At 41.6% G+C, this 25,233-nt stretch overlaps 2 protein-coding genes across 6 annotated transcripts in view; one reads left to right on the plus strand and one right to left on the minus strand.

Annotated features, from left to right (window-relative positions):
- Positions 1-7,331, plus strand: part of LOC121572324 (equilibrative nucleoside transporter 1-like) — a 64,910-nt gene extending 57,579 nt beyond the window's left edge. For all 3 annotated transcript variants that reach the window (XM_045226494.1, XM_045226495.1, XM_041884389.2), the window contains exons 10-13: positions 2,012-2,120; positions 2,308-2,393; positions 4,646-4,845; positions 6,474-7,331. In XM_045226494.1, the coding sequence (XP_045082429.1) occupies positions 2,012-2,120; positions 2,308-2,393; positions 4,646-4,845; positions 6,474-6,585 (507 nt within the window). In that variant the 3' untranslated portion in view covers positions 6,586-7,331. The remainder of the gene's footprint in view (positions 1-2,011; positions 2,121-2,307; positions 2,394-4,645; positions 4,846-6,473) is intronic.
- Positions 7,332-19,464: 12,133 nt separating this feature from the next.
- The window catches only part of LOC121572325 (CSC1-like protein 2), an 89,659-nt gene continuing 83,890 nt past the window's right edge, over positions 19,465-25,233 (minus strand). For 2 of the 3 annotated variants that reach the window (XM_045226498.1, XM_045226496.1), the window contains 3 exons: positions 25,092-25,228; positions 24,866-24,952; positions 19,465-23,359 (listed from right to left, as the gene is read on the minus strand). In XM_045226498.1, coding sequence (XP_045082433.1) covers positions 23,177-23,359; positions 24,866-24,952; positions 25,092-25,228 — 407 coding nt within the window. In that variant the 3' untranslated portion in view covers positions 19,465-23,176. The remainder of the gene's footprint in view (positions 23,360-24,865; positions 24,953-25,091; positions 25,229-25,233) is intronic. The other variant, XM_045226497.1, reaches the window with a different exon arrangement.

The following is a 25,233-nucleotide window of genomic DNA, read 5'->3' on the forward strand; positions in this document are numbered from 1 at the left end:
CAAGGGTTCTGAATACTTTCCAAATGCACTGTAACTCTTTTTTTATTTTTTATTTTATGTAATATCTTATGTTCTTGTCTATAACAGTTTTGTACTTTGTCATGTATTTGTACGTTTTTTGTGCACCCCAGGAAGAGTAGCTGCTGCTTGTGCAGTAGCTAATATGGATGCTAATAAACAAAACTATAGCGCAGGTCACCAGGGATGGTGGAACAGGGGGTGCAGGAAGAAAAAAGGTTTTAAGACTAATTTAGATGTTTTTCTGCTTATAATTTCTGACATTTGGTAGACTATTTCTTAGTCAACTTGTCGATAATAAAATACATGCGGTATGTCTTCTGTCATAACTTGTTGAGCTAGAAGACTAAATAAAGCAGTTCTCACCAGAATAATGTCATAAAATGATGTGCGTCAGTAAGATCAAGTTGACATTGGTAAAGTTTTCTCTTTCATTTCTGCTGCTCTCGCGGAGCAAGGAAGTTTAGGGAACGGGGAGGAAACGCAATTACTCTGAAACAGCGGAAAGATTTTTCCCATGTAAAATGTTCTAATTCCAAAATTACATATTGGTTTCCTTACTCTGTAAGCAGTCTATGGAAAAGGTATGACTGCAATCCATGCTTTGGTTTAGTTTACTTGGCACTATTTCCATATGCTAGCGTGTGGCACAAATCCCATTCAAGTCATGGGACCGATATTAGCATTTTTCGCACATGATGTTCAAATCATCTATAAGTGACTTTGCTGAGCTTCACAATCAATTTTAGATAAAAATACAATTCTAGATTTTACTATTACATGTTCAATATTTCTTTTGCAAAAAAAATATTAGTTCGTTTCACCATATTAAAATGAGAGTTCAGTTCACAGAACAGGGTTGACCTTAAAATGAGGGACAGGTTTTTCTTTAAACTTTAAAATGAATCACATTAAATAAATAATACATTTCAGAAATGACTTGGTCGAAGCAACAACATAACTAGGGCTTTACAATCATGGTGAAAACTTGGAGAGATCTTGGTGTTAAGTGGGTTAAAATCTTCCTGGAAGTAACAGAGGGTGCACAGAGGGACATTTCAAAATGCTGAATTTTGGCACTTTAGCAATTAATTCATATAAAAAAAATCAGATTTATTGAATTCTCCATGTGGTCTATATTAAAGGGAACTTCATTGAATATAACATGCTTTTAAAATGCAATATTGCTGCACAATTTCTACTTCTCCTGAGTAGCGCAGTGGTCTAAGGCACTGCATCGCAGTGCTAGCTGTGCCACTAGAGATCCTGGTTCGAATCCAGGCTCTGTCGTAGCCGGCCGCGACCGGGAGACCCATGGGGCGGCGCACAAGTCGTCCAGGGTAGGGGAGGGAATGGCCGGCAGGGATGTAGCTCAGTTGGTAGAGCATGGCATTTGCAACGCCAGGGTTGTGGGTTCGATTCCAGTATTTTAAAAAAAATGTATGCACTCACTAACTGTAAGTCGCTCTGGATAAGAGCGTCTGCTAAATGACTAAAATGTAATGTAAATGTAATACAATATCAAAGGGCACTCATTTCGTGGACGACCCAATTATAACTAAATTGCAGTTTATTTAGCTGTCTTTAGCATGTGGAATGACCAGTCACTTTCATAGCATGAGTTTTATTGAGGTTTTTTTAATGTATTTCATAAATTTCAATTAACTTTATGAATTGGAAAATCATGAAAACCAAGACACTCTTTATATAATTACTTAAAATGGATTAAAATGCCGTAGAAATAAATACTTTTTAAATACTTGTTTTTCCATGACTTCGAAAGTAGATCCCTACACCAAAGAGCACCTTCAATCACACTATTCTACAGTTCTACAGTGTGTACTGCTCTCTATCTTTCTTTTGGGTTGAATTAACTGAGGGATGCAAGCACAATAGTGCTTGTCAAGGGTATATCTGCATGGGAGCAGGCATCTGTGGGGGGCTCAGCTGGTCTAATGTGCTTTCTTCTTGACCTCTGACCCATTTACTGTAGATCTGGGTCCTGGCTCTCTCTGTGTGTTTTGCCTTCACCATCACCATCGGCACCTTCCCAGCAGTCACTGTGGATGTCAAGTCTACCATCGCTGATGGAGGCACCTGGGGTGTGTGTGTGTGTGTGTGTGTGTGTATGAATATCTATGATAAGAGCATGGTTTATGAGTCCATATTAGAGTATACCACTAGTCATTTTGCAAGCCTTTACAAAATGATCATATTCAATAATTCACAATCAATGAAACACAAATGAACAGATGTGGTGTCTTATTGTACATTGCCCTCTCCTTTCAGAGCTGTACTTCATCCCGGTGTGTTGTTTCCTGCTCTTCAACCTCAGCGACTGGGTTGGGAGAAGCCTTACTGCTGTGTGTATGTGGGTAAGTCAGCAACAAAACACTTGCAATTGGTCACTTTTAATGGAAAGGTCTGAAACTAACTGATTCGTATTCAAACTTTGCATTTTGTGAAGTAAGGATTCCAGCTCATAGGTCTGGATTGCATTTTGCTTTCCACACACAGTTAAGTGATAGAAGGCCCTAGAAGCCTTGGTTTGGAGGATAGTCTATCTGTGACCCAACACCTTTATGTGAGATTAAGTCAAATATTGCGATTTGCTTTATTATTATTTTTAAATAAAAGTACAGAATCAGAGCTTCAATATGGTGTATCATATACACTGTAGATGGAGTAAACAAGGGAAAGTTATGCTGCTTTGAAAGTTGATAAACCTGTAAACCCACTTAGGAGACAAATAGGAGAAAATGCCCTTGAAAGATTTTGCAGAGATTTTCACACTTGGTATAGAGCTCTTCTTTGTTTGCACCGATTCAGCATCGTTCACACCCTCTTAAGCCTTAGCCGCACCCATCTATTTAAATCAGCATGGCATTGTCTTCCAGAAAGTTGTCTCTATACTTAAAACTTTTGCCCACTGAGCTTTGTCGATAGCACCAGCTAAATTCAGGGCAGCAATGTTTTTGAGAGCTGTAGCAACACTTTTGCAGTTGTCCATTGCTACAGTGCATTTGGAAAGTATTCAGATCCCTTCACTTTTTTCCACATTTTGTTACGTTACAGCCTTATTGTAAAATGGATTAAATTAAATCCCTCATCAATCTACACACTTGTCATTAGTTCGATTGGCAAGTTGCTGTGCCATACAAAAATGTTTGCTATGGAGGCTCTTCCCCTTTGTTAACTTGCCAACTACACAGCTAACACAATCACTTCAAACTGAAGCTGGAAAGACCGCAAACTAGCTGCATTTCATTTAGTTTTAACTGTTTTTCTATTGAAATGAAAAGGAATCTCTGCACACTCAGGATTAATGCACAATTTTCTATTTATTTAGGCTGAGCTTTCAGTCGTCAAACCCTCATCAGAGTATACAAAAACACACAATGACAGAGGCCACATATAGGCAATATAAACTCAAGCTCAAGTCACTTTTTCTGAGATAATTGATTACTGATGTGCCTCCTGGCATTTGTGTTGTACACATGTTGCTCATCATGTCTGATTGCATTGACGCACGTTGCCTATATGTGGCCATCGTGTGTTTGTATGCTTTGGTGAAAGTCTAACGACCGAAAGCTCAGCCTAAATGCATTTAAAATTGTGGGCATATGTAGTATGTGTGTGTTGGGGTGTCAGTGTAGAGTTCAGTGTGTGTGCGCATAGAGTCAGTGCAAGAGAGTTAGTGCAAAAAGGGTCAATGCAGGTAGTCCGGGTAGCCATTTGATTAGTTATGTAGCAGTCTTATGGCTTGGGGGTAGAAGCTGTTCAGGGTCTTGTTGGTTCCAGACTTGGTGCACTGGTGCCACTGCAGTAGCAGAGAGAACAGTCTATGGCTTGGGTGGCTGGAGTCTTTGACCATTCTTTGGGCCTTCCTCTGACAACGCCTGGTATAGAGGTCCTGGATGGCAGTGAGCTCGGCCATAGTGATGTACTGGGACGTACTTACCACCCTCTGTAGTGCCTTGCAGTTGGGTGCCTTGCAGTTGCCGTACCAAGCGGTGATGCGGCCAGTCAATGGTGCAGATGTAGAACTTTTTGAGGATCTGAGGATAAGAGACACATTTTAATACCAGGTTTAGACACATTTCTGAAAATGTGAGGACAATCAGAATTGTGACAAGATCAGGACAGGACCCATGTTAGCGCCAGGTACTAGAGTAATGTACTATTGATCAAATGCTGCCTGCCAAAAAAAACTCTAAGAAATTCCTTGAAGATGCATTTCAAATATACTGCATACTTGATCTTGCAAACAAAATCTGTGATGTTGAAGAATCAGAACAATAGAGGTAAATTTACCATCTGTTTTTTAGAAGAGTAGAAAATACAGGTTAACACTGAACTACCCTGAATTTTAGATAAATAAATAAATACCTTATTGACTAACTTGTCTTGTGGTGATCAGCTTAAAACAAACACTGCAGTAATGTTTTATTGAACATAAAATGTTTTTCTCAAAAGGGAATTGAAGTTGTAACTTCCTCATCCTCTATCAAATAAAGCACTTGTCATTTACACATCCTTGTGGCATGTATTTGAGTGCATTTCATTGAATGTGCATGTGGTGTGTGTGGTACAGTAGTGTTGACATCCCTCTGCCATTCACTTTCAGCCTGGGAAGGACAGCAAACTGGTGCCCATTCTTCTGGTGGCCCGTGTGATCTTCGTGCCGCTCTTCATGCTGTGCAATGTTCAGCCCCGCTACAACCTGCCTGTCTTCTTTGAACACGACGCCTGGTTCATCGTCTTCATGATCCTCTTTGCCTTTTCCAATGGATACCTGGCCAGCCTCTGCATGTGCTTTGGGCCCAAGTAAGACCTCTTGCCTACGCCTGTGCACAAACCCAAATAGATAAACTTTCAAGGTACAGGGCAACATTTTCCTCTCGCAATGACACGCTGTGAGCAAACTAACCGTTTGCTAACAAAAAAATGTAATAGACGGGATTAGTACGATTATAATATGCAGCGTGATTCACACTAACTTTTCTTTAACAGGGAAATCCCATTGAGACCTAGGCCTCTTTTGCAAGTACACAAATTATACAAAATATACAAATACAACGTAATAAAACATATAATATTTACAAGCAATTTAAGAAAAGCAATCACATTCCTCAACAAGGGGCAGGTAGCCTAGCGGTTAGAGCATTGGGCCAGTAACTGAAAGGTCGCTGGTTTGAATACCCGAGCTGACAAGGTAAAAAATATGTCGATGTGCCCTTGAGCAAGGCACTTAACCTTAATTTGCTCCAGGGGCGCTGTACTACTATGGCTGACCCTGTAAAACAACACATTTCACTGCACCTATCTGGTGTATGTGACAATAAAACATATTATTAACTTGAACTGCCCTAGAGGTAACGGAGCGCAGAGGTCTGCAGATCATTCCATACACAGGGTGCAAAAAAACGGAATGCCGATTTCCCGTAGAGATCAACGGGACCTCTAGAGTTAGCCATTCCACTGATCAGGTCTGGTGACTCGTTTAATTTAACAATGAAGTAAGGTACGGTGGAAGTTTGTGCAAGAGGGCTTTATAAACAAAAATAGAGCAGTGTATCGATCTACGAGACAGCCAGCCTACTTTCTGATATAGGATGCAATGATGTGTACTGAGCCTGTCGCCTGTAATAAAGTGAAGTGTTCTGTGGTAAACTGCATCTAATGGTTTCAGTGCAGCTGCAGTCATATAAATGGTGTCATTGTAGTCTAGCAATGGCAGGAAAGTTTACTGAATTATCTGCTTTCTGCTGTTCAGGGAGAGGCATGATCTATTTCTAAAGAAGAAGCCCATGTTTATCCTCAACTTCTTAATGAACTCATCCATATGCTTTTTAAAAGATAACATTTTGTCAATCCAGATGCCCAGATATTTATAAGCAGGGACACGATCAATGTAGGCACCATAAACCAATTACATGACACCTGATCCAGGCCAATCTCAGACAACCTTTGAATTAGTAAAGAGCGGTCGACAGTGTTGAACGCTTTAGACAAGTCAATAAATAGAGCAGCACAGTGTTTCTTCCTATCCAAACAATTTACTACATAATGTAAAACCAATGATACTGCCGAGATGTTGCTATGCCCTGGTCTGAAGCCCGACTGATGCACATTTAGAATAGATTTTGAAGTTAAGAAGGAGCTTAGAATCATTGATTAATGCTCAACTAACATTTTTGCTAGGCTAGAAAGTTTAGAAATAGGGTGGTAATTATGTCTGTTAGAAAGACGAGGCACGACACACATGGTACACACAAAGAAATTGTGAGGTGCAGTTTTTGGAGCTCCTGTCTATTTAAAACGTTATGGTTAGTTTACTCACGTTGCAAGGGTCATTACGAGAAGAAAATGTCTCCCAGGTTGACAGAAATGAGATTGCACCTAAAATCTTACCACACCTGATCGGCTGTCATTCTCTCTCTCTCTCTCCACAGAAAAGTTGCTCCTCATGAGGCGGAGACAGCTGGAGCCATTATGGCCTTCTTCTTGTCCCTAGGTTTGGCTCTGGGAGCATCCCTCTCATTCCTCTTCAGAGGCCTGGTCTAAAATGGCACCTTGTAGAGAACATGACCCATAACCCAAACACGACCCATAACACTTGCATTGTAACAAATTGTCAAAAATGTATTTGTTTCTTTTTTAAACAAGCAATACTGATTCACCTCAAATCTGGTCTTCCAAAGAACAGAAGGTGGCAAGCAGCTTAAGACCAGGATTCAATCCGATGGCACTTTGTCAGCTATGCGCTATTTAAAGGTAATTTTCCAATTGAACTGACATATAAAGCGTTTATCGTGAATGCGGTCTCCGCAAACGCAGGAACATTACCTTTAACAGCCGATAGTGTGAGGATTTTTTTGTTTGACAGCTACCAAACTAACCAAAACTGACCTAAGTAGAGCGTTTGTGAAATTAGGCATCTACAGGTTCCTACTATCCATGGGAGATCACATTCTATGCAATTCAGTGCTTCGCTTTTGATTCTGTAGTATTCCAATTTGAATCCTTATGAAGCTGAATCCTTATGAAGCCATGAGCTCGATACGAAGCAAGTCAAACACAATTTACGGCTATATTAACTGCCATTTATTGGCAAATATATTTAATCAGTATGAGTGCAATAGACAGTGTATACAGTGTAATCATGAATAACATTACAACAAAGGGATGACACAATCCCTACAAGAAGGTGATGTGCAGTGTGCACTATTAAAAATAGACTCAGCGAGATGACGTTGCAACAAGCAACACCGCAGATATTGAGATGAGCGTGAATCTGCCAGTGGGGAGGCTGGTGGGAGGAGCTATAGGAGGACAGGCTCATTGTAATGGCTGGAATGGAATAAATGGAATGGAGTCAAACATGTGGTTTCCATATGTTTGATATCATTTAATTTATTCAATTCCAGCCATTGCAATGAGCATGTCCTCCTATAGCTCCTCCCACAGTCTCCTCTGGTATCTGCACATGTGCATGGGTGCGCTTCACGCTGCCACAACGTGACCAAAACAGCTACGGGACCAAAACTGAAAATAAGTTTAGCCTCGTGCATCAACACTCTTAGTTGTTGTGGAAATGTACCCGATATTGTGTTTACTTCGTGCATGCAACGTCATCTCACGAAGTCTACCTTTAGTCATGTGCCCTAACAAGAGCTAAAAAACATGGACAAAGCCAAATCAGCTCCAGGCCATGGTCATTTTGACAGCCTTCATTTTGTTAAGAAATTACTCAAAGAGCTCTGTTACAATGACTGTCGTTGCAAACTGCCATATATCCATGAATTGTTTTATGTTGCTTACAGTAGTGTATTGTTAATGTCTTAATGGAGTGTCCCAAAAACAGTATAGTTTCACTTTAAATAATGACAGTATGATTAGCAGCCTTCAAAAAGCCTACTTTACAGTAGCAGGAGATGAGAACAATATCTTGAAGCTATGCCTAGCGGGGTATCACTTAAATATTATGTGCTAATGTACATATGTTACTGTGTATAGCAAATACGAGTATACTACCTCTTCCATTTTTGTATAGCTTGATAACTCATGCCCCCAATTTAAGCATGTTTTTTTTTCTTTGCCAGTATGAGATATGGAGGAAAAGGGAAAGTAATGCAGCATTACTTTAATGCTTCACTGCACTTTGAATAGAGTAGGTGACAATGACAATGCCATGTAAGAATCACTGTACCAAAACGTCAATATGAACTTTACATAAAAATGGAACCATGTGTATTTTTTCCAGATTTTTAATACATAAAGTCATTTAATCAAACTTTAATGCAGATGGCACTGAAATATTATTATAAATATTATTGAATGCTCTAGGAAAGTGTGTACTAATAAATATGGAATCAGAAAATAGTATATAATCCACTGCTAAATCATAAACATGTTAAGTGGCTTCATGTGGCATGGTCTCAGAGGCATAGAATTAGTGCGTTCCTAAGAGTTCATCAGGGGGATGAGCCTTGGATGCACTTTTCTAATTCACAACATATTTCCCTAGTTCACAACATAGTTCAATGTGTGCTCCAACGCTACTTTTTCACTGTGCTCTTTCTGTCTGCAAATAGAAACATCCATATTCCCCCATGCAGATTACGTACTTCAGAGTACAAGATGAATTTCTGCTATTGCTCACAGTCATGATCCTCTTGCCATCTTAACCCTGAGAAATACCTCAGGATTTCCCAATCTCCAATTAAACTGTCTGCTGAGCGCATATTTCATGAGCATTATTTATGTGGAGATGCACGATAAGGATGACATTCAGGGGTTCAGTCAGGGTCAGTGTTTCATTACTTACGTAGTTTTGCACACATTGCTCAACACCTCAAGACAGCAGTGAACACTAGTAGGATGGATGTGTCCATGATGTGGCATCTGCACATCTTAAGTGAAATCCTAAATCAAACCCTGCTCCCTATCCCTGACACTTGTGAAGATCTGAAAGAGTTGTTGGTGTATGTGAAATGAAAGCTCCACCGCGTCTTCTAATTTCCAGATTTACAGTGCACCATTGCCTAGGAGTTGATATAGAATTGGGCATCACATTTCTGTCAATTTCCCAGGCATGCGATTGGACATTCACAGATGTTGGATCTTAATTCGAACCGTTTCGTCCTTGGAGGAAAATAATCCTGCAGCAGGAGGATTTGAATGACTGAAGAAATATTTAGAATTGCCACCAGGGGGCAGCTGGAAGCAGTGTTTGTATACAATGCAGTACACCATACCTACATTGTACATTAGACTGCAAGTCCACTGGGCGCCAGTTCAAGTATGCTATGTAGGCTATGTGCAGTCTTATGTGGATTATAATAAATGGACACATTTGTAGGGGTTAGGTGTATTTTTCCTTAGGGAAAATCATTTGTTTTAATCAATTGTTTTATTATATGTTCAAGTCAAGCAATAGGCAGAATAAATTATTGGTGGCCTCAGTGCCTGTGTGGTCCAGCAGTTACAGCTGCTAATCCCGGCACCCACATGCCAGAGTCGGCATGGGTTCAAATTTGGCCCACTGCTCTTTGACTCACCCTTCCCAGCACTGTTCTATCCCTTCAATAAAAGTGTCCTTAGTTTTCAGGAACTCAGTCTTTGTTTTGATTTGCCAGGGTCGTCGTTCTTTCTATATCTTAGACTGCGGTCAGTGCTTCGTGCCTATGGGGTCCAAGTTTGGGAAGGCACCCAATGATAGAGTGGATTTTTACATTCCCGTCCAGAGGTTTTATGTCTGCTATTTACTCTCATCTTCAATTCTTAAAGCAGAAAGATCTGTCAATGGTTAAAGCATGGGTAAAGGATTTGGCTGTCGATGATGAGGCTATTGATTGGGAGATCATATTTCCCTCATCAGAGAACCCAAACCATCAGTTAATTCATTTTGAACTTTGTCATAGATCTTATTGGAGATCACTTTCATGCAAAACAGGCTCCAAGCCCATACTGTGACCTATGTAATCTCAATACACTTGACACATACAAACATCTGATATGGGATTGTCCGGAGGTTTATGAGTTCTGGAGGAATGTGTCGTCTATTCTCTCGGACATGATTGATAAAACTGTACCCGTTGAACCAATTCCGCTGTTGCTTAACGATGATACAGGTATGCTGCTGAATGAGAAACGGCAAAAGGTTTGGCTGTTTGGGTTGACTGCTGCCCGAAAACTTGTTGTTCATCGCTGGTTGCCACCACATGACCTTCATACAAGGAAATGGCTGGCATACTTATGTAGAAGTTATCCACTGCCCGTATGAATAAAGCCAGACTTAGCACTTCGGAAACGTGGAAAGTAGCTGCCTCAGAAATCTCTGAATTGCTGGAGATTATGTAGGTGTGTGATGAAAATGCTTTCTTGATGGTGTTGTATTGACAAATGACTTTTCTGTGTATCATTTGTATTCTAGTGTAGTGTTTATTTTAATTTTCTAGAAACTAAAAAAATGTACATGTTTTGTTTTTATATTATGGGTTGTCTGAGGTTGGGGATAGTAGGGTGGGGCCGCCAGGGGTATGTTTGGGATGGGTGGGGTGGGAGGGTGTGTTTGCGGTGGGGTGGGAGGGGTATGTTTGGGATGGGAGGGGTGGGAGGGTGTGTTTGGGGTGGGGTGGGAGGGGTATGTTGGGTATGTTTGGGATGGGTGGGGTGGGAGGGTGTGAATGTTTGGGATGGGTGGGGTGGGAGGGTACGTTTGGGATGGGTGGGGAGGGAGGGGTACGTTTGTGATGGGTGGGGTGGGAGGGAGGGTGTGTTTGTTCAAAAAAGGGGGAACTTTATTTATATTTTTTATGATTGTATTGCTCGTGACCCAACAAAAACAATTGTTCACAAAAAAAGAGGAATTTTAAGCCTCGAATACATTGCAAGTTTGCGCTTTCACTTTTGATTGATGCACTGAATGAGTGGTGTTCCACAATCGGATTGTACATTGTTCAATTAATTTAGATAGCCTATAGCTTATATTAGGCCCACAAGTTAATTCCATTTATTTAAATGTTTTCAAGAAGTTAAAATGAATAGTCTGATAATTTACATATCAAAGAAAAGTGTCTCAGCTCAACAAAATAATATTTGGATAGACTCAAATGCATAAACATCTAGACAGCTTTAAGAAATGAAATATTAAAGCCACACAATTCAGGCTTTCAAGCCAGAAGGATGACTTAAAATTCCGGCATCAAACTGATAGTACAGTAGGCCTATGCTACTGTAACCGGTGCATAACAGTTTAGCAGACCATAACTATACTGAACAAAAATATAAACGCAACATGCAACATTTTCTAAGATTTTACAAAGTTACAGTTCATAGAAGGAAATCAGTCAATTGAAATAAATTAATTAGGCCCTAATCTATGGATTTCACATGACTGGACAGGGGCACAGACATTGGTGGTACTGGGAGGGCATAGGCCCACCCACTTGGGAGCCAGGCCCAGCCAATCAGAATTAGTTTTTCCCCACAAAAGGGCTTCATTACAGACAGAAATACTCCTAAGTACCCCCTCCTCAGATGATCCAGCAGGTGAAGAAGCCAGATGTGGAGGTCCTGGGCTGGCGTGATTCTACGTGGTCTGCGTTGGGAGGCCGGTTGGACGTACTGCCAAATTCTCTTAAACAACGTTGGTGGCAGCTTATGGTAGAGAAATGAACTTTCAATTCTCTGGCAACAGCTTTGTTGGACATTCCCGCAGTCAGCATGCCACTTGCATGCTCCTTCAAAACTTGAGACATCTGTGGCATTATGTTGTGTGACAAAATTGCAGATTTTAGAGTGGCCTTTTATTGTCCCCAGCACAATGTGCACCTGTGTAATGATACTCGTTTACCATAGCAAATCTACTGTTGCAATTTACCCGACACTTTGTATGAATGGAAACAAATGTTGGTGTAGCCGTCTGTTTTTATTTTATTTGTTTCCTATTTATGTTATCCATTAAATACAACTGTATTTAAAATAAAAGTGACTGGTATGGTCATTTCTTATCAAGATCGGGGGTAAAATATCCCTGGACTGTCCATATTTGAAATGCGTAACTAAATCAAGTCAATCAGGGGGATTTAGTTATTTGCCAGAAGGGGGTGGGCCGGAATCGAACACACCAACACAGTGGCCAATCTGTGAGCACTGAAGGCAGTGGCTCTAACCAGGCCAGAACTGAACTCAATTTTGACAGTTGGTTCGTAACCTTAGGTTCGCTAGAAACCTTAAGATTACCTATTTTTCGATAATAAACTATAGATAAAAAAAATGATGGGTTGCGTTTTTTCTGCGTGATTTTTTGGTTTTAAAATCAGTCACTTTCTTTCATGAGCCATTGCGCTCCATTCCGTAGGCTACCTCACTATTCTCAATTTCATCTCGTCTTTACATCTGATATTATAGGCCAATGTGGGCAATACGTTTTGATAGGCTACAGTAGAATACAGTTTAGGTGTAGCCTACTGTACGGCTGCATTTCAGATACACTTGACACTTGTATGTTGTAGTGGAGACCAATATCTATGTTGTGTTATTAAGCTATATAAGATGACGCTTGTTGATGTGTATGGATGCATTTCTGATAAATATTTGTACATTTGAATGTTGTAGTAATATGATCTATAGGCCTACAGTAGCAGTAGTGTTTTCAGTGAATATATCTAAATAACAAGGCTGATTTGAATTTCCTGATGCGTAGGGGAAAAAATTACAACAAAATAGTGATCAAATTAAGATCTGGCGTCATTAGATCTGCACCATATATGTTGTAAAGTTTAAATGATTCCACAATTATTTAGATTTTCACCATATCGGTTGTAAAACAAACAATATGATTCAGAATGATTTCTAGGAATTCAAGACTATGAATGGAGGATCTATATTGGTTGCTCTGTGGTTTATCGTTGACGTAGTTGCACGTGATAAGAATATTACATTGTAGCTGGTCCCATCATTAGCCCTATGCTAACCTCTTCTAGCCCTATGCTAACCTCTTCTTCTTTGTATGGTTTTTCGGCAGACTAGACGCTTTGTTGCGTATTGCTGCCGCCCACAGTTCGGAAAGTGCATTGCACATTTGTTCACAGAAAAAAGGGAAAAGGGAAATGGGGGAAAAAGGAAATTGCACCACCATGTAACCAAGTATATAGGGTTACATGGTGGTGCAATTTCCTTACAGTATACACACACCACTATTCCCAACACATCCTACCACCCCTTCCCACTACTTTGGCCCTAACAGATCCTACTCCAGACCGTCGGCCTTGGAGGCTAGAATCCCTTCTCTCAAAAGCCCCAGTAGATCTTCTGCACTAAAATCTCTGACACCCAACAATCTCTCTGCTGCTGCTAATACTAATTCAATCTACTGGGATTTCCTTTTCATCTGTGAGGTACAATTAATGACCATAGCAATAAACGCCAAGAAGCCAACCGTACAACATTCAGGATGTGCCTAAGAGTGCTGGGGTTGATGGCGTCCACATTCTCAGTAGTACCTCTTGGCTTACTGAGGATGAGAGACTTCCAGCGCTGGGTGTTTGCCCAACTCCTTTGTATACGGCGTCGTCTCCATCGCCAGATAGAGGTGACTTCCGCATGTCTCTCAGCTCTCCATCCTGGAAGAGTCCCTCAATCTTCGTTCCTGGCACTCCCCTAGGGGTGGTGGCAACAAGGAAAGTGGTGACGGCAGATGAGACGCACCACTGGGGGTGGATGCGCTGGCACACCCTTAGCTGAGGGTGTTGCTTTACGCTTTTCCTCCTCTCTGCCTCATACTCCCCACTCTGGCCAGAGTGAGGGAAGAAGGCTTATTCCTGATCTTGGTAGCCCCTCCATGGCAAGGCAAGCTCTGGATAGTGGAGATCACTCTCCTGTTATACAACAAGCCTTGGCAACTCCCGTTATGCAGTGATCTGTTGACCCAAGCGAACAGAGAGATTTTCCACCCTCACCCAGAAACCATGGCCCTCTGGGCCTGGCCCTTGAGAGGTTAAATCTGGATGCGACTGGCTTGCCTCGAAGTCATTGAGACAATCCAGAGTGCTAGGGCATGTTTACACACTCACTGTAGGAAAATAAGTGCTGCGTTATTGTGAAGTGGTGTGACCGAAAACAGATAATTCCTTACCAATGCTCTGTATCTGAGATTTTATGCTTCTTGCAGGACCTTTTGAACAGAGGGTAGGCTTTCTCCACTGTTAAGGTTTATCTAGCCGCAATCTTGGCCTGTCATATAGGCTTTGACTAGAACACGGTGGGAAAACACCTCTTCATGAAAGGGGCACATTGCTTACTACCAGTTCACAAGCCATTAACCCCATCATGGGATTTGTCTATTGTGTTTGAGGCTATTTCACGGCAGCCTTTAGAGATGAATAATCTCTCCTTTAAGATCGCTTTACTGTTTGCCCTTACTTCTGCAAAATGTACGAGTGGCTACATGTCAGTTCACCATTCGTGCCTGCAGTTTGCCCGAGGCTTTTCCAAGGTCACCTTGTTGCCTAACCCCGCCTTTATGCCCAAGGTTAGTGTCAGTTACAATTGTCTCACCTTGGAGCTTGTGGCTTTTCCACCCACCACCTTTCCTTTCTATGGAAGAGGAGCGGCTACACCATTTGTGTTCTGTACGCGCATATACTTGGATAGGACGAGAGCTTTGCGCAAGAGCGACCAACTCTTTGTGTCCTGGGCACCTCCCAGCAAGGGGATAATGATGATATAATGATAATGATCAGAGGGCAGGCAATGGCTCTTTAGTATGAGGGGAGGGGCTCCCTCATTCGCCACTTGACCCATCCGACAGACGTGTATGATTGGTTCTTCGAGCTACTTAGGAGATGTTGGTGAATTCTACTAGTGAGATGTCTCACTCATAATATCATAGAACCGGGGTTACGCAAGTAACTTCGAGTTTCCATCAGGAGTGTGACACTAAAGACTTGTGGCGAGCAGAATCAACAAACTCTGCATCATTCAAGACTGTTGCTTTGTGAGGTGTTAAAGTTAGCCATTGTTACGTAAATGAAAGCTAAGAAATACCCAGGGCCATGGCACAGTGAGACACGGGTGCCGGCACGTGTAGATGGACACAGAAAGGTCTGAGCCTTTTGGGTAAAACACGGGTAAATTCCTCAATGGAAATGTGGCATATGCTACTGCTACACAGGGGTGTAGCAAAGATACTGGTAACTAGCTCCTTCTATCTGTGGGTTGAGTGCTGCCGGTGCCAGAGCGCACCGGAGTGACGCTCTGCTACTTTTCAGTATGGTGGTCATTTAATAAAGTTTGGATCAAAGCTGAATCAATGTCTCTCAAGATCACTTAATTATTAATTTGTATTTTACATAATATCAAATGTTATTGGTCACATACACATATTTAGCAGATGTTATTGCTGGTGTAGCGAAATGCTTGTGTTCCTAGCTCCAACAGTACAGTTGTATCTATATACATATTAAATTAGTAAAGCAGTATGTAAACATTATTAAAGTGACCAGTGATTCCATGTCTATGTAAATAGGGCAGCGGCCTCTAAGGTGCAGAGTTGAGTAACCGGGTGGAAGCCAGCTAGTGATGGCTATTTAACAGTCTGATGGCCTTGAGATGAAAGCTGTTTTTCAGTCTCTCGGTCCCAGCTTTGATGTACCTGTACTGACCTCGCCTTCTGGATGGTAGCGGGGTGAACAGGCCTTGGCTCGGGTGGTTGATGTCCTTGATGATCTTTTTGGCCTTCCTGTGACATCGGGTGCTGTAGGTGTCCTGGAGGGCAGGCAGTGTGCCCCCGGTGATGCGTTGGGCAGACCGCACCACCCTCTGCAGAGCCGTGCAGTTGCTGTACCAGGCGTTGATACAGCCCGACAGGATGCTCTCAATTGTGCATCTGTAAAAGTTTGTGAGGGTCTTAGGTCTCACCTCCTCCCTGTAGGCTGTCTCGTCATTGTTGGTAATCAGGCCTACTACTGTTGTGTAGTCTGCAAACTTGATGATTGAGTTGGAGGCGTGCATGGCACGCAGTCATGGGTGAACAGGGAGTACAGGAGGGGGCTGAGCACACACCCTTGTGGGTTCAGCGAAGTGGAGGGGTTGTTTCCTACCTTCACCACCTGGGGGCAGCCCGTCAGGAAGTCCAGGACCCAGTTGCACAGGGGCGGGATTCAGACCCAGGGCTCCGAGCTTAATGATGAGCTTGGAGGGTACTATGGTGTTGAAGGCTGAGCTTTAGTCAATGAACAGCATTCTTACATAGGTATTCCTCTTGTCCAGATGGGATAGGCCAGTGTGCAGTGCAATGGCGATTGCATCGTCTGTGGATCTATTGGGGCGGTATGCAAATTGAAGTGGGTCTAGGGTGTCAGGTAAGGTAGAGGTGACATGATCCTTAACTATTCTCTCAAAGCACTTCATGATGACAGAAGTGAGTGCTACGGGGCGATAGTCATACAGTAGAATAGAATAGGTATACCAAAAATGTATAGTATAAGGTTACTTTTAGACCAAAAACACCACTTAATTTCTTATGTAGGCTACACTTACATGTACAACCATTTATATGCAATATTATAATCATCCACTTCGTCACGTGTTATTTGAATCGAGCATCCCAACAAAAAAGCTTGACACAAGGGGGGCTTGAACCCATGCTTAATGTGCACTGTGAATTTCAGGTACAGTGAGGGAAAAAAGTATTTGATCCCCTGCTGATTTTGTACGTTTGCCCACTGACAAAGAAATTATCGGTCTATAATTTTAATAGTAGGTTTATTTGAACAGTGAGAGACAGCATAACAACAAAAAAATCCAGAAAAACGCATGTCAAAAATGTTATAAATTGATTTGCATTTTAATGAGGGAAATAAGTATTTGACCCCTCTGCAAAACATGACTTAGTACTTGGTGGCAAAACCCTTGTTGGCAATCACAGAGGTCAGACGTTTCTTGTAGTTGGCCACCAGGTTTGCACACATCTCAGGAGGGATTTTGTCCCACTCCTCTTTGCAGATCTTCTCCAAGTCATTAAGGTTTCGAGGCTGACGTTTGGCAACTCGAACCTTCAGCTCCCTCCACAGATTTTCTATGGGATTAAGGTCTGGAGACTGGCTAGGCCACTCCAGGACCTTAATGTGCTGCTTCTTGAGCCACTCCTTTGTTGCATTGGCCATGTGTTTTGGGTGATTGTCATGCCGGAATACCCATCCACGACCCATTTTCAATGCCCTGGCTGAGGGAAGGAGGTTCTCACCCATGATTTGACGGTACATGGCCCCGTCCATCGTCCCTTTGATGCGGTGAAGTTGTCCTGTCCCCTTAGCAGAAAAACACCCCAAAAGCATAATGTTTCCCACCTCCATGTTTGAAGGTGGGGATGGTGTTCTTGGGGTCATAGGCAGCATTCCTCCTCCTCCAAACACGGCGAGTTGAGTTGATGCCAAAGACCTCGATTTTGGTCTCATCTGACCACAACACTTTCACCCATTTCTCCTCTGAATCATTCAGATGTTCATTGGCAAACTTCAGACGGGCCTGTATTTGTGCTTTCATGAGCAGGGGGACCTTGCGGGCGCTGCAGGATTTCAGTCCTTCACGGCGTAGTGTGTTACCAATTGTTTTCTTAGTGAGTATGGTCCCAGCTGCCTTGAGATCATTGACAAGATCCTCCCGTGTAGTTCTGGGCTGATTCCTCACCGTTCTCATGATCATTGCAACTCCACGAGGTGAGATCTTGCATGGAGCACCAGGCCGAGGGAGATTGACAGTTATTTTGTGTTTCTTCCATTTGCGAATAATCGCACCAACTGTTGTCACCTTCTCACCAAGCTGCTTGGCGATGGTCTTGTAGCCCATTCCAGCCTTGTGTAGGTCTACAATCTTGTCCCTGACATCCTTGGAGAGCTCTTTGGTCTTGGCCATGGTGGAGAGTTTGGAATCTGATTGATTGATTGCTTCTGTGGACAGGTGTCTTTTATACAGGTAACAAACTGAGATTAGGAGCACTCCCTTTAAGAGTGTGCTCCTAATCTCAGCTCGTTACCTGTGTAAAAGACACCTGGGAGCCAGAAATCTTTCTGATTGAGAGGGGGTCAAATACTTATTCCCTCATTAAAATGCAAATCAATTTATAACATTTTTGACATGCATTTTTCTGGATTTTGTTGTTGTTATTCTGTCTCTCACTGTTCAAATAAACCTACCATTAAAATTATAGACTGATCATGTCTTTGTCCATGGGCAAACGTACAAAATTAGCAGGGGATCAAATACTTTTTTCCCTCACTGTACATGTTACATGACAGCTATTTAGACAAGTCCATGAGGCTCTTCGTCTTTTACTATGTACGATAAACTTACATGTTGTAAGGACCTTATTTATATATTTTTCCGTAAAAGCACATGGATGTGTGTGAAACGGATAAGCAAAAATGTGTGATTTTGTCATTTACGTATACGAAAATATGCCTTTTGAATTTTGTCTAAGGTTAGTACTAGTAGCTAGTAACCTAGTCATGGATGCATCATGCAATATTGGCACACCATATTTTGTTACAAAGCGGAACAAAAGTAAACCTTGAATTTGGAGGATTAAAATATCCCACTGGTGGCCAAGTTGACCTATTTTAAGAAATGCCATTGGTTGGTGGATATAAAGTCTAAGATCTTGATAGGAATTTGTTACAGGAAATAATTACCGGCCAATTCGTCAGGTTAGCTTAGGGCTAAATGTGCCAGGTTATCTTATGGGAACAGCTATACATGTAGCGTTATATCACTTGCCACTACGTCTGATTTTAAATTGTCTGATGTGGATTTTGAGACAGAGAATTTTTTTAAACTGGGGGCTCTATTCAATCTATCACTGAAGCGTTACAGATTGCGCAATATTTAATTTAAAGCTAATTCCGATTGAGCCGACATATGCAGCGCTTACTGTGAATGCATTCTCTGCTAACGCGGGAAAATGTCCTTTAAATTTCAATCACGTAGCGCTGAACTTCAGCGATACCGATTGAATAGAGCCCTTAAACTTGTTCACAAGTATGGACCCAATAAGATCCCGCGCTAGCGGGCAAACGCATAGATTTTAATTTATTTTATTTAGACGTGTCGGAGGTGTAATTGCGTGAGAGCTGAGACCGCATTTACGGTCACTTCATATGTCCGCTCAATTGGAAATGAGCTTTAAAAATGCTACAAAGTGCGATCGGATTGTAAATTATTGCCAGAGTCTGGTGTAGCGGTACCGCTCCTGACTCTGGACCAAACATACTGCTCGGCCACTTTACCATAGGTGCCCTTCCATCTCTCTCCCGCTCTCCCCTACTGTTCTATCACAACAATTATTAAATATGAAAGAGATTGGGAATAGCATTATGTCAAAAGAGATGGAATCTCTGCTACCACAGGATTGCTCCTCAATCATGTTCTTATAAACCAACATGAAGGATGAATGACGATTTTATTGATCAAGGAACAGATAATGACAAATGCTTCACCATACAGACCTTTGGACAAACGTCAAAATAAATAGTATAGACAACCTGACAAATCTACAGCATCAAATTAAACTTTCCTTAGTTGTCTTAGTGAATGGAACCAGCATGAACGTTAGCAGAGGCTTAAAAACAAACAAACGTGTGACCATTTGCTGTATTTTTATGTATCCCTACCCATATTCATGTTTTATAGAAACTGTAGATTATGTGCTCTATAACACTACCATTATTTGATCCTCTGTAGCTCAGCTGGTAGAGCACGACGCTTGTAACGCCAAGGTAGTGGGTTCGATCGCCGGGACTGTAGAATAGTGATACTGTAAAGTAACTTAATTTCCATTGAGAAAGAGACCGTATATTAGCAAGCAAACCTCTATAACAAGATTTCTTATAGTGTCAGGAAAATGTACTTCCACTGGATTATTGTTAAGTCTTGTGTTAGCGTGCATACAAATCATGAACGGAGTGTTAGTGCACACTCACTTAAAAAGGGAAACAGAAGTTACAGAACAGAGTAGACACAGAAAATATACAATATCTCCAGCATGTAGCTATGGTTTTCAAACAGGGACAAACCACAATACAATGGTCATTTCAGTGTGTCTACAGAGGAACATGTGCTGCTAATAAGACAGCCATGGTAAAAAAAAATCATATCTGATAGAATGCTACTAATGTTACCAATAGCCACAGCTTTCATAGATTAGCTTAGTCAACAGATCAAAACGCTTAAAGTTGAAAACAACTAATACAATGTAAAAAAAACCCAGCTGTAATAAAAATACAACTGAGGACTTCAACATTTCCTTAAGTTACTGCTCTAGTTCTATTTCTTTGCTGAATGTCGCACTTGTCGCTATTGCATGTTCCTTGTTGCTATTGCATCCTTTTTTTGTTACAACAAATCATTTTGCAAAGAGACGATTCGTCCCGTTCCAAAACATGATCATTATAGTAATAAAAAAACACAGGTATACAGTGACCTCTAGCAGACCTTCACTATCAGTGCACCTCATCTGTTGGATTAGTCAGTGGAGCCACACTCTTGGGCCTGGTAAAATGTGTGTCCCTAGCCTCTTCCATTTGGCCCTATCCCTATGGTGTTCACAGATCTGAAAGGACTGGCTAGTTTAATAAAGAAATACTTCGTTATCCACTTTTTTCTGTTTTTGACAGGATTATATCAAATTCATGAAAACGTGGTAATTTAAGATATGTATGAAATTATATACGTATTTGTGAATTAATTTATTTCTACCCAATGCCTTTTATAGAAGTATTTGATTGTGTTTTCATGTGTTTTGTGCTTGAAGTCCATTTAGAAAAGAAAGTGAACACTGGCTTTGAAATGTCATCACACTTTCCCAGGGTATAACTGTGAACACCAAATGAGTAGTTGCTATGCGGGCTGAGAAAAGAGGCTGAGGGCCAAAATAGATCCTGGCCTTAATACCACAGTTCTGTTCCAGAAAGTGCAAAACAAAGATGGCTGACATCTAAGCCAGAAGGGCCAGCCCATGATGTCACTTTGTTCTCAACCAGACACCTGACTGATTGCACTTCAATCAGAGACAACTTAATGGTACTTTCATCCAAGTGCATGAAAACACACTGCACCCAAACGGATGTGAAAAAAATAAATGGAAGCGTCGCTATTCATTGGTGCTGTATATCTGAACAATTATCTTCCATAAGTATGACTCCTGAGGAGCAAAATACTTTACTAAGGCTACATTTTTTCATCTACACTTCATTACTATTCCCTCAGAGAGGAAGCATACAAAAACAGCTAATTCATTGGGACTTGGCTCCTCCAGAGATGCATATAATTTAGCTCACCTCAGCGTACTTCTGATTGGAGGACTTTAAGGGTAGAGAGTACAACTTGAGGCAAGACCAGTTTCTTCATGTCTCCCAGTGCCCCACCCCCCACCCACCCATCGGTCTAGTTTCTCTTTGAACACTTTTTGTCTCAAAATAACAGGCACCAGCTGATGACCATAGTCAACAAACACAAAGTGGGTCCTCACAATTGAAACCTTTTGTTTTGTTTTGTGTTCCCTGTGGGACGAAAGACAAGGCTTGACTACAAAAACGAAACAAATATTTTAATGCTGCACGCGCATGAAAGTCATTGTAAACCTATTTTTTTTCTACCTATAGACTAAATCTGTAGTTGACCCCTCTCCAAATTTCAACTGTAAGTAACTATAAACATTGCAAGAATCAGAAATAATAAAGAATCGGGGGGGTGGTGTTAATGTTTAAATGTTTAAATCCTTAGCAACTTTGTTTGCCGTTCTCATGTATTGATCTACTGTTAGTGCACACATAAACACAGACAGAACCCATACAGATACCCTCTTACAGGAGTGCTGAAAACTCCAGGCTTAAAAGGTAGATCATCAAGTGCAAAAGCACCGCTTTTCCCTGGATCTACAACATAAGCTAAACTATTGAACTATTGTGCAAATGTTCAAGTTCTCCAAGGTGAACAGAACCCAGTTAGAGTAGAAGTTGCCTACTGAACTATGCGCTGACAAGAACATTAGCTTCCTATTTCATATGTTTAAGGTAGTAGAGGTGAAATAAAAAATAATAAAAAAAACTGTAAGTCAGTGGCTGTAAGAGTCAGCAAGCCACTGACCCTTTGGAAACTGAGAGGGACAGGATGGAGGGGAGCAGAGAGACCAGGTGACTTACAGGGCATCACAGGCAGGAGGACTGTAGACATGTCATGACAACACAAGTCACACCAGAAACACCACAATCCAACTGAACTGAGGATGTTCAGTGGCAGAGTGAATATCTTATGACGAACAGAAGATATCAAAAGAAAAAGGGGCAAGCAAGTCATTTAGTTCATAAACTATGAGAAAGAAGACCTAATGCAGGGTGCTTTGCACGTTGACAAAAATGAACTAAGTTTAGTTTGGGTATGAGTCTGTAGACCCATAAAAGTTCATGGGACCTGTGCTTGGAGCAGGATTTCATTGGAGGCTTTGTGGCCTAATTTTCATGACCTCTACACCAGCCCTGAGCCACCCTGATTGGGATTTAGTAGTTAGACACACAAGTAAGGAAACATGGATGAAAATAAACCAAAACCAGGCACAATTTTGACCCCCTCTTCCCAATAAGAGACACAAAAACGGTTGGCATACTTTGGGATATGTACAAAGTTTAGCCTTTTGTATATGGTTTCTTTCCTGGGACTCCATCTTTTTGGGTTTGATGAAAACCAGTGTTGGACTGGTGCTCCATAGAAGTTCCATAAAAGTGTAGGACTCCAGTAGATAAATAAATAAAACAAGGGGCGTCAACGCCCAGATTCATATAGCGTGGATAGGTGTTCAAATTTCACTGAGAGGGGACTTTGAAGAATCCGCACAGACAAGCTCCAAATTAGACTTAACAAAACCACTCACAATTACACCACGTGAGTGTGTGTGTATCAGGCATTTTCTGGTAATGCCAATGTGCAGAGGCACAACCGAAAAAAGGTGACAGAGTGGGGGAGCATGGGGGGGGAATGACTGCAGATGGTTTTAGAATCCAAAGTGAAGTTGGTGGTTTGTTGTTCTTGTCTGGCATTCATCCTCTCCAAAATCCCTCTCTCACCATCTGTCTCTCTTTCCCCTTCTCAGCTAGTAGTGTTACTGGTGGACCTCGTTGGCTATGAGGCTGTCTTCACCTGACTGGAAATCAGCTTCATTGAGACTATTCCCAGCGTTGATCATCTCCTCATCCTGTGAGGACCCCCGATCTTCCTCCCCACTGCCTGTGTAAGCCTCATCCGTGATTGGGTCCTGTAAGACCTGGGCAATATACGTTGGTTGCTAAGGAAAAAAGAAACAAACATTCAATGTTATGAAGGATCCTGCACCTCATCATTCATATGCTTATAAATGGCATCTGAGAAGTTAAAAGGTGTTTAACATTGTACTGATCATTTCAACTTCCACTTGTTTTTGAAAGAATACTACTTAGCTTTGTATTGCTTCACCCTTCATCATAACCCAACACACACAATGGTTGAGTTCCTGCCCGACTACACTGCAGACCAATGCCAGCTCTTACAAAGCCCTGGATAGGTATTTAACATATCAGTTAACCACATCATATGATATAACAATCTGATGCCCGACTGCACAGTTGACCCAACCATTGGTTGATGCAATACAACGCCTGCGCATCTAGTCGGGCAGGAACTCTACCATTCTTTGCGGGAAAATGAAATATTTTATATTGTTTACATGTTCAACTGCCAAGAACGTGAACCAATAGTAAATCAGCAAGACACTGCTGTTTGTTTACATTGAAGATGATCAGAATGGCCAGTGAACAAGCAACTTCTTAATTTTTTTCCTTAAGGAATTTAATTCCTTTACTATTACAGATATTATAATTGATATTAAGGCCTATTTAAAAGTGCTGCTGACTCCAAACAACCACTGGGACAGGGAATACCCAGGGAGCAAATTGTCAAAAGTTTATAATAATGATGGATTGGATTTATATAGCGCCTTTCAACCAACTTCGGTACTCAAAGCGCTTTAGATAATAAGGGGGAAACTCACCTCATCCACCACCAATGTGTGGCACCCACCTGGGTAATGCACGGAAACCATTTTGTGCCAGAATGCTCACCACACATCAGCTAACATGGTGCAGAGGTGAGGAGTAATATATGCTAATTAAGGGGATGATTAGGTGGCCATGATATTCCATTTAGCAGACGCTTTTATCCAAAGCGACTTAGTCATGTGTACATACATTTTACATATGGGTGCTCTTGAGAAACGAACCCACTATCCTGGCGTTGCAAACGCCATGCTCTACCAACTGAGCCACAGAGGACCACATGAACATGGTGCATTTCTATGTTTTGTATTAAAAAAGATAGAGGAATAAGTATTTCCGATGACATGATCCAAAAAAACACTTGACATTGGCAGTGTTCAGGAGTATTAAAACCGTGATGCATCATGGGTAATTCATCATTGTGACTGACTGATCTGCAAATAATATTGAGTACTTATTTATGATGCAAGGTGATTTGTAGATCAGTCAGTCTCAACTTGCTTTTAAAGTGGGCTACAATGTCGAAGTACTGTATAGCTTAAAAAAATATTAAAGCTCTCATTTGGGCCAAAGTCAGATTGTTTGTCAAGGGAGCAAACAAACACACATTGTTGGCCCACTGGACAAAATGACGCATATTGTGCATTGCGATAACATTGGGCCAATGTCAGTGTGCTATCTGGACAGTTCCATTCTAGTCCCCCCACAATTCAACAGCTTGGAATACTCCAAAACCAAAAAGAATTGGCGTCTCTGCTTACCTGAGACTTATTAGAAGGAGAGGAGAAGGTGCGGAGTGGTGGGCGGCCATTTTCAACCACGTCAACATCAGTTTCCTTGGTGTCAATCTGTTTGAGACCAGAGGGGGGAAGAAAGGGGGTAAAGAAGGGAAAAGAGCTATCAGAGATTCTCCTCTATGGTCCTACTTGGCCTAAGTCTGCTACCTGAATTGAAGGACTGGACATTTGGCGTGTTGGTGAGCCGTACCTTGAGCACAGTGACCCGTACCTTGTAGTTGTGAGCGCTGAGGTACTTGAAGTGGCCGAAGCAGACGTGCGACAGGCATACCACAATGGTGATGATTAGGACCACCAAAGTGAACATGGACGTGGGGGTCACAAAGCCTGGG

This window comes from Coregonus clupeaformis, chromosome 17 (assembly GCF_020615455.1).
Source record: "Coregonus clupeaformis isolate EN_2021a chromosome 17, ASM2061545v1, whole genome shotgun sequence".
Classification (NCBI taxonomy): domain Eukaryota; kingdom Metazoa; phylum Chordata; class Actinopteri; order Salmoniformes; family Salmonidae; genus Coregonus; species Coregonus clupeaformis.